A 15989-nucleotide genomic window follows, 5' to 3' on the forward strand; every position below is an offset into this window, starting at 1 on the left:
CGCGTGGCTGACTTCCTGCTTGTTCTGGGTTCCTCGTTCCTCTCAGTCGCTCTCTCTCGTCACAAGTAGCGGGGATGATTATCATCATCATCATACGGCGCGTAAAGTGGGTCCGAGTGTTTGCCTGCTCGCATTTTGACAGCACGCGGGGGGAGGGGAGCGCACGTGCTTGGCTGTCAGTCACAAGCTGCGGCCAGGGATTTCGGAGTTGCGTCTGCTTCGCTTCACGTGATAACCGTCAAGAACCCAACCAATAATAGGTACTGCAGATTCTCAGATGGGCATGATCCATTGTAATGTATAGGACTACATTCACCCCCCCCCCCTCTCTAATGACAACGCCTTTACTCCTCGATTTAAGACCGGAAAACTTCACAATTCTGGCCAATCAACTGATGAAGCTGGTCGTGATCAACAGCGAAACGTCGTACTCGAATTGTGGTGGGTTTACTCTCCAACGCAAAGGTGTGCTGAAGTTAGTAACCAATTGGCACGTTTTGTTTACGTGACAAACCTTACGAATTGAATTAACTGTCGGGTGGTGGCGGGTTTAACGACACATTAATATTTCGATTTAAAGCTTTCGTGACTGCAGGGATTCATCTTCTTGGTTCTTTCGGTAAAGTCACGTAGAAGGGAAGTAATAAAATAATAAAACATAATAAAATAATTCTCACGACGTTTCAGCCACAACGCAAGCGTCCGTCCTCAGGTGGAGAACAGGTCCGTCAAGTAGACAGAGTCTACAGACAGTCTATTTTATTATGTTTTATTTTTATTATTTTATTACTTCCCTTCTACGTGACTTTACCGAAAGAACCAAGAAGACATTAATATTTACGCGATCCAACCCAAAAACTGTATTCTGGTTTTTATTTTTATTTATTTATCTAAATCTGAGTTCCGAGCCATCACCTGCACTGCGCCTTGCCCCCCAATCACGAGTCGTGGTGTTGATCCTGACATTTGGCGTCATCGCTCTCTCGCTGTTGTCCACAATTGAAAGCTGCTAAACTTGGCGACAAAACGGATAAGTTGACAACAGCCTCATAACCACCCAGGAGCGTCCTTCACGAGCCTCCTCCGCAGAGGCCCGATCTTGACATCGCTGGTATCGGTCATCGGCAAGTTCAATCAGCTCCACATCCTCCTGTACCACATCAGCCTGTCTCGTCTCCAGCTGGTGCCGCGCACTTTCAACCCCCCCTCTAAAATTGGCTTGAAACACTCGGCTAATGCAAATAAAACCCCGGTGTACGTCGGGGATGAGTTCCTGAAAGGTTGACGAATATCTAAGGCTTGTGTCAATCAAAGCAGTGTCCAGGGTTAGATGGTGGAGGCGACAGATACCAGGAAGGACGTGCGATACTTTCGGCGACGTGTGAGGCTTGACGCAAATGCGGTAGGCGTGGTAGTGATAAAGCCACGACGTATTTGCAAAACAATGTGAAAGGAAGGGGGGGGATTACGCAAATCGGGGTATCACTGTACCTTTTTCGGTTAACATGGCGAGCATAATCGGTTCGTTCTTTTTTTAAACTAACTCAACGGTCATAGGACGTGCAAAACTCATCATCGATATTCGATACCATAGGTCCCGGATTCTTTCCGGATCAGAAAGATCCCTGACATGACTCTTCAAGACAAACAAAACTTGCATCAGCCCTGTGACCGAGAAAGTGACTCACAGAAATTAAAAAAACCGCTTCTCATACAGTAGCGATGTAGATGGTGAAACACACCTCTTGTCTGTGCATTAGTTTAAGATTGTTTACTAGTCGATTGGCCCCAGGGTAATTGTGTTCCACTTCGCTACAGCCTGCACCACACACACACATTCCAGCGCCTGGCTTACCCACCCAGTGTGAAGGACGTTTGCCAGTCACAGCCTGCCCAGTGGAGCTGCGACTTGCCATTTCATCACGAGCCATGGTCTAACCCAACGTTGGTTGAGTGACACCCCACGCCTTTTGGAGGATGGGGATTTTGTGTGGAGGGGGAGGGGTTAGGGCCAATTCAGATATCACTTGTCACTGATGTTGGCTGTGGCCAGGGACTCGAGCTCAGGTTTCCAGAACTGGACCAGTGACCCAACACCGAGTTAGCCTTTTGAGCCACACGGCCAGCTCATTGGTGGGTCAAAGATATGATGCATCGCTTTCTAAACGGCGCAACCGTGGGCCAACTGCTGGCATGTCATTGGAACCGTTGGGCCAAAGTTGGCTCCCGACGTTCCACGCGTATCCCCAAGACATACTGCAGAGTGGGAAATAACGACACGGTCCCTCGTGCGTGGCTCGTACACGTGTAACAGTGTATTATGTACATCCAGGGTCACAAATCCAACTAAGGCAGGCGAACACTGCGGGCTGTGTTTTTTTTTGCGTGCGAAAGTGGGCACCATTAACACATCACATTTAAAACCGGCATCCAACACAAACCCCCATTTGCGACGCTCGAACACACTGTAGAAACACAAACCCTTAAAAAAATAAAATATTTCGGAATAAATACAGTATGTACAAGAATAGTGTATAATAATAAGTATCCACCGCGTGTCTATGTACATATAAAACCAGTCGGGCCCCCGGGGGGTTCAGAAAACGCTTTATCCCGTCGATTGCTCCTGCGAAGGCCCAGCTATGTGGGTTACCAGCTTTGAAGAGGTGCCCGGGGTCCAGCGAGTGCGCGTGCTTACACGCACGACACCACGACACCTCGCTCAAAGTGCTGGGAGCTTTAGTAGTTTCAGTTTCCCGAAACTTACAGCTACCCAGAGCAAAATGTTAGTATTAGAATTGAAGAAGCTCGTGGAGCGAAACGTCGGACATCGTCCCGAACAACAGGTGGCAGTACAACCCGAACACGCACCGCAGAGCTGTGCACCACGACCTTGAACACCTACGCGACAAGTGTCTGCGTGACGTTTTCGGAAAAGGGACATGGGGTGGGGGGTTGGATATCAGAGCAGATAATTGTAAAAAAACGACAATTTAACACGTCCAATGACCACGCATTGAAAGAAACAGTTGTAGATGCCATTATGGAGTAGAGATACTGGTGGGTGGGACACGTGTAGGATGGAGGAGGCCAGGTTGCCTAAGCAGTGGTTACCGAGAGTTCAGAGACGAAATGGGAACACTCAAAGCCAGATAGATGGTGCGACACTGCAAGAATGGTTCTCGGAGGACGCATGCCGACCTGACAACAGTGCACGGATCTAGCATAGAGAAGCAAGCCATGGCAACGTATGGTGGCGTTGACCGTCATGATCTCAAACTTTATATTCTGACGAGCGGCGCATGAAACAATAATAAAATATATTGTTACTCGTGGGTTTTTACTTATTTATGCAGCAAACTCCCCGCCCGCTCGTGCACCACACCAGGCTTAAGAGACGGAAGCTAACAGCACTTTTCTTAACAATTGATGTAGGCTATGCGGAGGTCTTTGTAATTGTGTGTATAAGCATACACACACTCATAGGAGGGGTAGTCAAAAAGTCCTACCTCTCACCACACATATCATATATTAAATTAAGTCACCAACATACCAATGATCGTATTCACCAAGTAGTACACATGGCCTTGGAAGTTAGCCTAACATCAGCATTGTATAAACAATATTTATTACACTGTAGCATTAAAAATTATGACCACACCCCATATACACACACACAACAATGACAAAGAACCCCCTTGTAGCCATACATACTAGTGTGGCAAGTGCTATTAGATAATATTTATTAAGGCCAGAATGACACCTAAAAGGAATGGCGTGTGGAACAACACCACCCCTGGCCACCTTTGCCTCCTCAATGATGTTGCCCACGGCACCGGGTACTCATTGAAGGTTGAGTCAATCTAGGGGTAGTCCAGGACCAGATCAGTCACCACTTGCTGGGAATCAAACTCAGGTCGCCAGGTTCATACAGAGACACACTCACACGTGCCCGTGGAACCCGAGAACGAGAACGCCCCCCGGGCTAAAATGCCACGGGACAACATTTGCCGCGCATATATGTCACACATACACACTTGCTATCCATCTCACAGTAAATTAACTCTCAAACAACATCTGCCAAAACATCCACTCTCCCTTGGCAACCGCATCGGCCCTTACTATTTATGGCCTTAATTTTCCCTCCTCTTTTTTTTCCTTCCCTCCCTATTTCACGGTGTGACATTGCCATTTCAATAACCGCACGAGCGGATCCGATGCGGGCCCAGAGAACCGAGTTGAACCGAGACCAGGGCCGACGGACTGGTGGTTGCCAAGCACCGGGGGAAGGGCGCAGGTTGGTGGCCCTGGTGGCGAGATGTTATCTGCCTCACCTGGTATACAGGAGGTCGTGGGTTTGATCTCAACCCTAGCACCTGTATAATTAGAGTTCGCATGCTCTCCCCGTGGCTGCGTGGATTTTTCTCCGGGCACTCCGGTTTTTCCCTTCACATTTAGAATCAACTTGCGTTCAGAGTATTTGGCTGCGATCAACGTCCAAGCGATAAGCCACTTCACTGAGCTATCATTTGTGATAGCCAGGTCCCTTCTCAAAAAGAGCTATGTCGCTCAGTGGGCCTTGCCTGTTAAAATGAAAATAGTTTAGTTTTAGTCCGAGGTGACAAGAGGGGCGGAGGAGGGGGTCAGATTGCCAACGGTCAGTGGCGATCGCAGAAATTAAAATACTGTCATGACTCCACAACCTGGGTTGCGACGTTCACCAATTCTGCCCATTAGCACTTCCATTCAGTGACGACTGGAAATTGGTAAACACGGAATTCTGGGAGTGTTTGGATTGTCATTAAAATCTGGGAGGCGACCTTGGCATATTTTGAGGACAGCGCAAAAAAATGATTGCTGATGGGGCATGTATATTACGTAATATTTCATATACAAATTTGATTTGGTGAACTTACACAGCAGAAATGGCTCAACCCAACTCTAATTCACTCAGGGAGGTGGCAGGGCGGGGGGGGGCGGGATCTCACTAAGCCAGAGCGACCCACAGTAATCGGAGGTTTCTACTGCTGCGAGAAGCCACCTCTGCATCTCGTGCTCACGAGACCCGCCATTCTTGTCATGGGCTAGCGGTCGGCTGGTGAGCAGCGGTGACCGAAACCTTCTCACAGTGCGAAGGCGACGAGCGTCAATCGGCTGGGTCGGTGCTATATCGTACCGTGGGAAGGAATCGGCGTCCCGAGTGCCGCGCAGACACCTGTGGGAAGCGCTGGGAGTGTTGGTGGGGAAACCCAGCGCTCGCTCTACATCAGGGTTCTTCAACTGGTGGTCTCCACAGGGCACAATGTGGCCAGGAAAAAGCTCTCAAGAGTGGCGCCAAGCTATGGCCAGCTGATTATCGAGACGAGAGGGAGATAAACAAGGCATGGAGCCAAGTTGTAGACGGCAGAGAGATGAGAGACCTGAAGATGAGAGGTAAACATTTCTGAGGTTAAAGCGAGATCAATAAGAGAAGAGACCTGGAGACAAGAGATACAGATTAGCGGTCGTAGTACAGACTTTAATGACGTCACACTGCCAAGTGTTATGAAGTCACACTGACAAGTGTCACGTCATAACATTTGTACAGTACTTGAGGTGTGACGGCACGGGGTAACCCATGACATGACAATGTTGTTATGCGGCCCGCTGGTAATGAAAGTTGAAGAACCCTGGTCCCCGAGGTACTGTGTAATTTATAAACGCTTGATAAACTCTGCGTGTGTCTCGCTGCGTCACTCCAAGGCACGTGGCGATTCACCTACCGAGCGATTCGATGAATTGTCATGTTTCAGGGTTGCGATCGGATGCAATTCTTTTGGCCTACGTTTTAACGTCTCGCCTCTATTGTTCCTCGCTCGTTCCATTTGATTTGTACAGCTTTGTTCGCTCCGCTAGCCTCAAATGTTAATGGGGGCACGTGATTTGCACGTAATATGCGCCAGGTTGTAAACTATGCTGTTTTGCACGTATTGCTTTGCATGTATTCGCATCAGAATCGATCGTTTAATCGACGAATCGATGCAATATCACATGCCCGACGGTCTTTCTACACTGTGGTCAAGGGCTCGCTGTGCGGGTTTGCCGACCACAGGGGGGACGTTACCGGAACACGATGCTGCACGACCAGGACATGAAGCTGCACACTCGGGCACCCGCAAACACCGCATACAGTACCACGCCACTTACACGCACGCTCACACACCCACGTGCACACGCGCGCACACAAATCATGCACACGGCACACATGCGCGAAATCTGCCGGCGTCACATCCACCGCTTGTGCACACGTGAGTGCACACACGCGTGTAACACTCGCGCGTACGCAAAACACACGAATCATGCACTCGCACACACCATGCACGTACGCGCTGGAAGGCCAGGCCAGTTGCATCACGAGACGGGCAAAACGTCGTTGGCAGCGCCTCCACGCGGTCGACGCCGTTCGCAATTGTTTCCATTTTTTAAACTGCAAAGCGCATCACCGCCAGGAATGACCCGTGGCGGTAATAAATCGCTTTCGCCAACATAACGGAGAGTACGCAGCCCCTCGCAGACGGGCCCCAAATCCCAGCAGAGCGAACTTTGGCTTTCATCCGCGCCGTCTGGAACTCCGCTCCCAGCCGGCTCAATTCCACGTCGGCGGAACGAGCGCCAGCAAACGTGCGCACGCGGTGTCCGTCCATCCGTCGGTTCATCCTGCCGCCGAACCGGCTGCTCCGCTGCTGCCTCCATCTCGGTCTGGCTCTAGGAGAACGACGTGGGAGGATCCTAGGCCGGCGATCAGAGGCTGGCGAGGAGGCGCGCGGCGGATATGATGACAGTGATGACCGTCTGCCCCGAGCCAAACACCAACGCCTCCAGCGGAAGCATCGTCTTGCCGGCGGCGCGGTAAACGCCGGCTACCGCGGCACCTGGCGGGGGGGGGGGGGGGCATGGGAGAGGGGGGGGGGGAAGGGGCGAAGGGGGGGGCGGGCGGAGAGAACAGCGTTAGCAGGCGGCCGTGGGCCGATGCTTTGGAGGAAAAGGTTGGTATATCTTTTGGAAGATTTGTGAAACTCTTCCAACGGCCCTCAGCCATGAGCTCGCAGTATGGGGTAAGTGGGTTCATGACCTCATCGGTGTGGACCTTCGAGGTCTAGCCTCGCGTAAGCAAGGTTTTCTCTGGATATTATAGTTTTCTCCCGCATGCAAAAAAACACCGTTCATAATTTTTTTTATAAGAATTGGACTCTCCTGGAAAACAGTTTTGGTACTCAATGCGGCATTCCTGTAAAAAAAAAAGCATTTCTAATGTCAGTGGGGAGCTGTAGCACAACGGTTTGTGCTCTGGACTACAACTGTGGGAACCCGAGTTTGATTGCGAACCACGGCTCACATCAGTGTCGAGCGATATCTAAACCGGTCCTGGGTCCCCCCTCTCACTGACCGGCACTGGCCAGTGTGATGAAGTACACACTGTTCCCCTATAACGCCGCGTGATATCACAACGCGAATTGGATATAACACGATGAATGTATGAGGGAACGAATTGGATGAAACACGATTGAGTGTGAACAGAACTGCGCCGCGCGAGTAGCAATAAGCGGTGGTACGGCTGCCTCTGCGTAGCATCGCACAAGGCAGTGGGATGCTGCTGGATTCTTCAAGATGCTACCCACGCGCCTGTGGCATTGTTCAGCCTGCGTATGCATCTCCCGTGTTATCACGGGCTGTAGTTTGCCCTATATTATATGTTATTTATTATAACGTGCTTTTTCCATAATTCGGTGTTCTTCAGGAACGCAACTACCGCGTTATAGAAAACAGACTGTTTGATCAAATAACAGTGCCCATGACCAGGGGTCGGCAATCTGCGGCTCCAGAACCGCATGCGGCTCTTTAAGGACTGCTCCGTGACGTTATTTATTTCACATGCATTGTGCCTCTTGAAAAATTATTCGTTTTATTGTTATGCAATAAAAAAAAATTATCTTGTTATTTTGGTTGCCGACCCCTGCCCACGACCAACAGGCCTCCATCCAGCAGTGGATTGATGAAGGGCTGTACGTACATTGCCAACATCAGTGAACGATAATAGAGAGCAGGCCAACACACATTTCATGCCACCAGCCAACCTTTAACCCCTGCTCTGCCTTGCCGACACACGTAGCACAGCGTCGTCGCACGCTGCCGCTCAACGCTCAATTGGTTAGCTCTTGGTGCGTCGCCAGCTCGTTGTTTCTCAGTTTTTACGATCTTTGGAAGTTGCACAAGTATTGTTGGGGTGAGCAGAGGCGGCAGATTAAAATGCAGACAGTGTCGTTCGTTGCCTCATCGGGCTCCGGATGACTTTGTCTGACCTTGCGCTCTCAACTTGGGTCCAAAGACATCCACAGTAAACGGATGCCCCAGACTCCCGCCATCGACACTGAGGCTGATCCAGAAACTTCCCAAGGGAGGTAATCCCGAAATGTTGCGCGTTCTTTAAATATGGCCCTTCACATTGATAACCCCCCCCCCCCAACAACATATATTCTTCAGTCAACAGCAATAAAATACACATTTACATGCTCTCAAGAGGGAGGGTGATCACCCCCATCACATCTCCGCCTCCATCGCCTACCATCCCCCCCCCTCCCTTGCATTTACACTGTGCCGGCGGGCGACATGCTGGGCTCCATCCGGACCCTTAATTTAACTTTTAAAAAATATTTGGGGGGGGTGGGGGTTGTAAATAATGAATTAACTTTAATTGGCTTCTCCAAAGCAGAGTGAGTACCCAGATTGCACCTCGACTACTATGATGAACAATTGCGCTGTGAAAGCCAAAACTGAAAGGAAAAAAACATTTTAATTGAAAGGGGGGAGGGAGGGGCGTTTATATGGTTATCGGGTTCAGCAGCAGGGCTGGTGCTCGTGCCTGGTTTATTAATTGGTTAGGGGGTAAGGGTAGGGCAGGAACTACTTGCTGGTTGGTTAAGTGTCAGCTTGGCTAGGTGGTTGGCGGTTAGCAGTACGGAGGGCAAGTATTCGTGTCTGCCTGGAAAAAAGGTTAGGTGTAAGAGTAGAGCTACTATTAAGTGTCTGGTTGACTGGTTGTTTAGGTTGAGTACGAGCGATTCCATTGTCTCAGTGGTTAGTGTTTAAATTGGGCGACCGTTCAATCGGCTGCCGTGTGCTCTACCCTCCCCCCTCCACACAAATCGTCTGCATCTCTCCTCCTGTGCAACGTACGTTGCGGCCTATCCAGTTTATGACGCTTCCCCATCTGGCCTTTACAACCCCCATTCACAGCAGCCGGTAATGGGTAAAAGTTGCTGCTGCAAGGCAGTGCAAAGTACAGAGCGTGTGGCGTGCTTGATGCATCTCGGTCGCGCAGATCACCGACTCGGCAATTCACGGGGCTCGTGTCGCCAAAACACCCTGGCACCTTGCCAGAGCCGGGAGCCGAGAGCAATTCGGCCTCAATCAGGGCGAGCCTCCCGGCGTCTCCCGCAGCTTAATAGCGGCGCAGCTCTCCCGTGCGCGTGTTCGGTTTTTTTTCGTCCGCGCGCGCCACCTCAGCACGATGTCCGACGTCTCGCTCTCGCGTGGTGGGAGCTGAAGAAACCGAAGCTCGATTCAGCTCAATTTCAGTTCCTCGAGGAAGCGGCTGCTGGCACGTGGAACTAAACGTCGGACGTCGTGCCGGTATGACTCGAAAAACGCATAGGAGAACGACATGGCGTGAACAATGCCTTCACATTGTGCATCATCGGCATCGTCGACATCTGTAACGTTAAGTGTCAACAGCAGACACCGTCTTCTCCGTCACTCTGGTTGAAGCAAAATCTTTATTAATTTAATGAAAACTACAAACTAAACTATTTTTAATTTTACCAGGTAAGGCCTCACTGAGCTGTGTAGCTATTTTTCAGATGCGACCTGGCTATCACAAATGGCAGCTCAACGAAGTAGTAGTGGCTTATCATGTGGAAGTTTATAGCAGCCATGTCGATTCTCAATGTGGAGGGGAAAAACCGGAGGACCCGCAGAAAAATCCACATAACCACATGGAGAACATGCAAACTCCAAATGTACAGGCGTCAGGCTCGGGGTGAAACCCGCGACCTCCTGTATACCAGGCGAGGTAGTTAACATCTCAGACACCGCAGCAAAAAACCACAAACAGCATGGGGAGGCGAAAAAACTCAACGTAATCCACGATGAGCCCCACTCTGAAGTCCGGTCCTGCTTTTGAAATTCTGCCATCCAAATGAAAGCTGAGAATAACCAGTCATTAAATGAACACATTTATTTATAACCGTTGCACAGGCACCAAGAGATAAAATATCCCCAACAAAGGAGGCATCAATGGATCGTAACCAATTAGGCTTGTAGCCATTCGCCCCTCCAGTGATCGACAGAGTGCCAAAATTTTAGATCACGATTTGATTCGAAAACCGGTTATTTGTGAACCTGTCTCGTGTAAATTTGTTTCCATCTATTTTGTCCAGTTTTGTTTACACCATTATCATGAATGTTACATTCGTATTATCACCCTCACACAGGCTTCAGAAATAAAACATAACCTATCCTCGCAACATCTATGATCAGATGCTTGTATCAGGAGTGTGAGAATAAAATTGTAATCGATAAATCGATGCGTCGTTACATGCCGAGCACAAGCACAAACAGCACCTGATGTCATGTCGGAGGCAATAGACAACACAACTGTTGGGTAATCATGACCGATTATGACAATGTGCTGCAGCAGCCACGCGATTGAAAACCTCCAGTTTACGTGTAAATGTAAATGAATGGTAAATGCAAAAAAAAATCCGGACTGTGGACTACATTTTGAAAGCCTCGGCCATAAAATGTTGATATGACCTTTAAAGGTTGTTAAATTATAAAACGTTACAGCGATAAGGAAGGCGACATTTTTGTGGGCCGCATGATCAGACGAGATGGCTTGGGGACCAGTCTACATTATCGGTGAGACTGAGCGGAAGAAAGATACCAAAGGTCAACGCGGGACAGTGATTGTCTGGCCAAAATACCGTGGTGATTACAGCGAGTTAGTTTCAGTTAGTTTAACTGGGTGGGAACTCAAGAGACAAGGATGAGTGTTCCCGGGTCACCAAAATTGATGAAAGCAATAAAATAAAAAGTACAACAAAGAAGCAAATAGAAATCAGAGCAAAAACAATCACGCTTCAGAAGAAATTAAAAACAGCGCACAAACATAATAAAGATTCAATAAAAAGCACATTTCCACGAAGAAAATTTGGCTTGGGCATTTTTTTTAACAATGACTCATGGTAAAATTAGCGTGTTACGAGAAATACGGAAGGGAGGAGAGAGCGACACCGTGGTACGGCCAGGGGATGACGCAACGGTGGACGAGGACCAACAACAATGAGCAGCCAGAGGCAGCCAGGAGCAGCCCGGCCAGCCAGGGGCACCCAAGGGCACCCAGGGCACGTCAGGGGCAGTCAGGGGCATCCAGGGGCATCCAGGGGCATCCAGGGGCATTGGTCTCAGGTCACTCATGCAAATGAGACTCTCTTGGTCTCTTGAGGCCTCACACGGTCAAACAAAATAAACTCGAAACTTGGAACTATTTTATCCTTGTGTATGGCAATATGTACGGGAGCTAAAGGCCTTTCCTCCGTTGAGGAGCATAGCCTCCCGTGATTTGCTGTATGGCCCATAGTTTGGGTGGCATGGCCACAATCGCAATAGTGTGTGGCTTGTGTCTTCACTTTCCACCAATAACGGAGATGTACGCATTGGCCAGTTGATGCTCTCCTGTGGTTGATGGTTATACCAGTGTCTTTGAGGGATATCAAAACCAGGAGTATGTGATGTGTGGGTCTCCAATGAGGTGTTTATTATGGATGTCAAACTTGAACTTCAACTATTCCAATTATAAAAAAAAACTCTTCTACCAGGTAAAGCCAACTGACCTATATAGCTCTTTTTCCCAGGTGACTGGCCAGAAATGATAGCTCAACGAAGTGGCTTATCACGTGGAAATGTATCACAACCAAATACTTTCAACACGTGTTTCTAAATGTGGAGGGAAAAACCTGAGGGCCCAGGGAACAATTCACATGACCACTGGGAGAGAGAGAAAACACACAAACTCCAAATATACAGCAGGCGTTAGAGTCGGGATCCAACTCACGGCCTCCTGCATACCAAGCAATCCAGATAACATCTCACCACCGCGGGTGACCTAAGGCAGCACCAACAATTCCCAGAGACAAGAGCCAAGGCAGCCGAGGCCCTTAGCAACGAATCATATGGGGCGAGCACACGGTTGGGGGGTGGGGGGGGCTTGGGGGGGGGGCTCGGGGGGGGGCTCGGTGGGCAGGGTTCAGGGGGTTACACTCACTGGTGATGATGCCGCCGGTGATGGGAGCCAGCACGCCCATGACGGCGATGGCCACCGAGAAGAACCGTGCCTTGCGGTGGCGCCGCAGTGACACGAAGGCGAGGAGCGCCGTGGAACCGTGGACGAAGATGGAGGAGAAGAGTGCCCACAGGAAGACCCAGTACCACATCTCTGTGGGCAAGGGCGAGATAGAGATTGTCACAGCAGGTTAGGTCAAGGAATGTATAAACCAGACAATTGCAATGTGGATTTGCACAGGGGTCTAAATGCGACCAAATCCCAAGATGCTGCACAGAAACCGTGAGACTTAACACTCACAAAGCAACCCTGTGAATTGTACGAGTCTCTATCGGAGTCCAATGTGGAATCATAGTCTCTATCGGAGTCCAATGTGGAATCATACGTAGGATATAAATACAACTGCAACTCCATACAATGTACGGAAGCAGTGTTTACATTTATTTTATAGAGTAGCTATTTCGGCTTTGGAAGACGGCTTGGGAAGACCTTATTTGATATGTGTAACCAATCGTGCTAATCGAAGGTGATGCTGATAAAGAGGCAGTAATAAGGGCCTACAGCTGATAATCTATGAGTCTCCATCTCTGTGGGAGTCTATGGGTCTATTTGCAGTCTATGGGTCTCTCTGTGTGTCTATCGGTCTCTCTGTGCGAGTCTATGGGTCCCTCTGTGCGAGTCTCTTGCTCTCTGTGTTAAGTCTATGGGTGTCTGTGCGAGTCTATGGAGCCTTGAGTATATGAGCCTATGTGTGAGTTTCTAGGTCACTGTGCAAGTCCCTGATCTCACAGAGTCTATACAATAAACGTGAATTTATATAGCAGCTAAAGGCGACTGTATCACAGGGCAAGGATATATATAGGAACACTGGGCATATGTAATTTAGAGCGAGACAGAGGTAATCAGTCATGGACAGAGGGGAAGAGGAAGGTCTTGACCCAGGGCTTAAATAAATAGAATCAGAATCTGTATTTATCCTTGAAAAAAAATCCGATGACCAGTGAACATATAAAAGCACAGATTTACCTAGATACCCGTAGACGTATAGAATGTTAAACTCTACTGTTCATGTGTATAGAGAGAAACAATGTGGATGTATGTCAAGTATAAATGCAACTGCAACTCAAGACCTGTGCTGATAAGATTAGTGGTAATATGAATTGTATAGAAAGAGGAAGTCAGTCACAGGTCTCTCTCTATGTGAGCCTGTGGGTCTGAGTGAGTCAACCAGTACACATGACACACCGCCTTGCACACAAACATCATAACGACACATCACCCTAACGTTACACATACCAAGCACCACACTGGTACAACTCATGCCACTCCACATCTGACCCCTGCACACCAAACACCCGTGGCACAATATTCAGATGCCACACACACACACATACCCCCGTGAAGCCTTTAACAGACTGCATGGGAAAGTGCTGTAAGGGAGCACTTATGAAGGCCGGAATGGCACATGAGGGGATGGGAGTGGATAATACCACACAAGGCCGCTTTTGTCTCCTCAGTGCTGAGTCCACAAGGCTGAGTCCACCTAGGGGAGTCCGGTTCTTATATATCACTCGCCACTGATGTTAGCTGTGGTCACACCACCAGACAATCAAATTGACACATCATATATACAAGCCAGAACACCGTAGAGGCACTGTACAATGCACAGGTGCCACACAAACACACACATCAAAAAATCCGATTAGCACGCTTGACTACGTGCGGTGCAAAAGAAGTTCAACATACATACACTGCTCCCCAATGGCACATCATACCTCCTACGCACATCACAACGGCATGGCCCACCCACACACACCAGGCAGTATACAGTAGTTGTAGTACAGTCGTGGCACACACACACACCGCACATTATAATGAGCGTCCCACTGAAGATAACGCTTCAGTATTTTAGATAATTTGGCTGCTATGAATGTCCACGTGATCAGGCACTTGTGTTGAGTTATCAGCTGTGGCAGGTCGCTCGAGTAAAAAAAGCGAATACTGTAGCTCAGTGGGCTTTACCTGGTACGATAAACTAAAAGAGTTTAGTTTTATTTGCATATTTTTAAAGCGATGTGTTTACCTGTTCTATACTTTGCACTCCGATCGTATTTTTTTAAATGTTTGTTATCACGTTCTGACCCGCCCCTAATTGGCATTTGTGGAAAAAAAAAACTTTACATCTCATCGTATTCCTGCAGTGAAAATAAATACTCGGATTGTGCGAATACACGGGACGGGCCTAACGAATCCACTTTCTGAATCTTCCAACTCCTGGCAAGCCACCTCCACCGAAGTCCGCCAGAACGATTAAAGCATCTCCGCACCAAGAACACAAACAAATCCTCACGCAATCCACCAACCCTCTGACCCACAGGCGCATGGACCCCAACCACGCCACCTCCGTGCCCCCCTCAATCAACCAGTGGACACAGTGACCCCCTTAACCTGACGTGAAGGCCATCAAGACACCTGAGTTTGACACTCAAGGTAGAAGGGGGGAGTCAAGGAAGTTGAGTTATGATCCAGTACTTTGCGAGCGAGTTAGTTTGGGCGGTCAGCCAAATCATGGAAGCCACCCAAAGCACCCATTTAGCGTGGAGATGGAGCGATTGAATTGGCTTTAACGCCAATTCGCATAGGAACCCCGCAGACTTAACATACACGGCTAATAGACTTACAACAGGGCCCCAATAGCCCTTCACATCACGACGGTCACTGGGGGAAGAATTCATCCAGCAGTGGATTTGTCGCGCCCGACGATGCTGTTGATGATGATGGAGGAGGAGTTAGAAGGGGTAAGTAGTTGTACGAGGAGGGTGTGAGACAGGGTTTAGGGATCGAACCCATACCGGTGAAGGCGACGAGCGGATTGTGGGCGAGCAGAGACAGCACCTCCCGCACGCTCTCGGGAGACGAAGACGCTCCCCCCATGGCCACGGCCACGCGGGGACCAGCGGGTACCAGCGGGTACCCGAAGGCCCGCGACCCCAGCAGCCCGCTCCCTCGCCCGGCCCCTGGCGCCAAGGGCCTCCGTCAGCCGGCCCTCGCTCTCATGCCGGGACCTCGGGCTCGCCTGCCCGTACCGCCCCCGTCCGCGCCCGTCCAGTCACTCGTAATCCGCTCGTAAGCAGCGGCGGAGGCAGCAGCAGTGGTGGGGGGGAGGCAGCAGCAGTGGTGGGGGGGGGGGCAGCCCGTTCCGCCTCGATCACCTCCCGCCCCCCCAGTTGGCAATCCTCTCCTTGACTCGTTTCTGCCCGGTTCGGGTCCCTGTGCAGGTGCCGCCGCCCTGGTAAAGAAGCAGCTGCCGTGCCCCCCCTCCCCAAGACGCCCCACACCCTCCCCGAGACGCCCCGCCCCCTCCCCGAGACGCCCCGCCCCCTCCCCAAGACGCCCCGCCCCTCCCGGAGACGCCCCGCCCCTCCCGGAGACGCCCCGCCCCCCCAATACTCCTCACGCCCCTCGTGGAGACGCCCCGCCCCCACACCCCTCCCCACGCCCCTCCTGGAGACGCCCCGCCCCCATACCCCTCCCCACGCCCCTCCCGGAGACGCCCCGCCCCCCCCACCCCTCCCCACGCCCCTCCTGGAGACGCCCCGCCCCCGCATCC

General features: G+C 50.3%; 1 protein-coding gene across 1 annotated transcript; it reads right to left on the reverse strand.

Annotated features, from left to right (window-relative positions):
• Nucleotides 1-2295: 2295 nt before the first annotated feature.
• Nucleotides 2296-15692, reverse strand: TMEM170B (transmembrane protein 170B). The gene is made up of 3 exons (XM_078606802.1): nucleotides 15232-15692; nucleotides 12362-12532; nucleotides 2296-6911 (listed from the first exon to the last, which is right to left on the reverse strand). The coding sequence occupies exons 1-3, from the start codon at nucleotides 15311-15313 to the stop codon at nucleotides 6781-6783; spliced, it is 384 nt and encodes a 127-aa protein (XP_078462928.1). The 5' UTR covers nucleotides 15314-15692; the 3' UTR covers nucleotides 2296-6780.
• Nucleotides 15693-15989: the final 297 nt, after the last annotated feature.

Source organism: Lampetra planeri, chromosome 26 (assembly GCF_965212315.1).
Source record: "Lampetra planeri chromosome 26, kcLamPlan1.2.h2, whole genome shotgun sequence".
In the NCBI taxonomy this organism is placed as follows: Eukaryota; Metazoa; Chordata; class Hyperoartia; order Petromyzontiformes; family Petromyzontidae; genus Lampetra; species Lampetra planeri.

Bases quoted from the DNA above. Each gene is read 5' to 3' on its own strand.
- TMEM170B (XM_078606802.1), bottom strand. From the start codon at position 15,313: ATGGGGGGAGCGTCTTCGTCTCCCGAGAGCGTGCGGGAGGTGCTGTCT. The intron at 12,533-15,231 runs GTATGGGTTCGA...CCTTGCCCACAG, and splicing joins TCCGCTCGTCGCCTTCACCG to AGATGTGGTACTGGGTCTTC. The intron at 6,912-12,361 runs GTGAGTGTAACC...CCCCCCCGCCAG, and splicing joins CACCGGCGGCATCATCACCA to GTGCCGCGGTAGCCGGCGTT.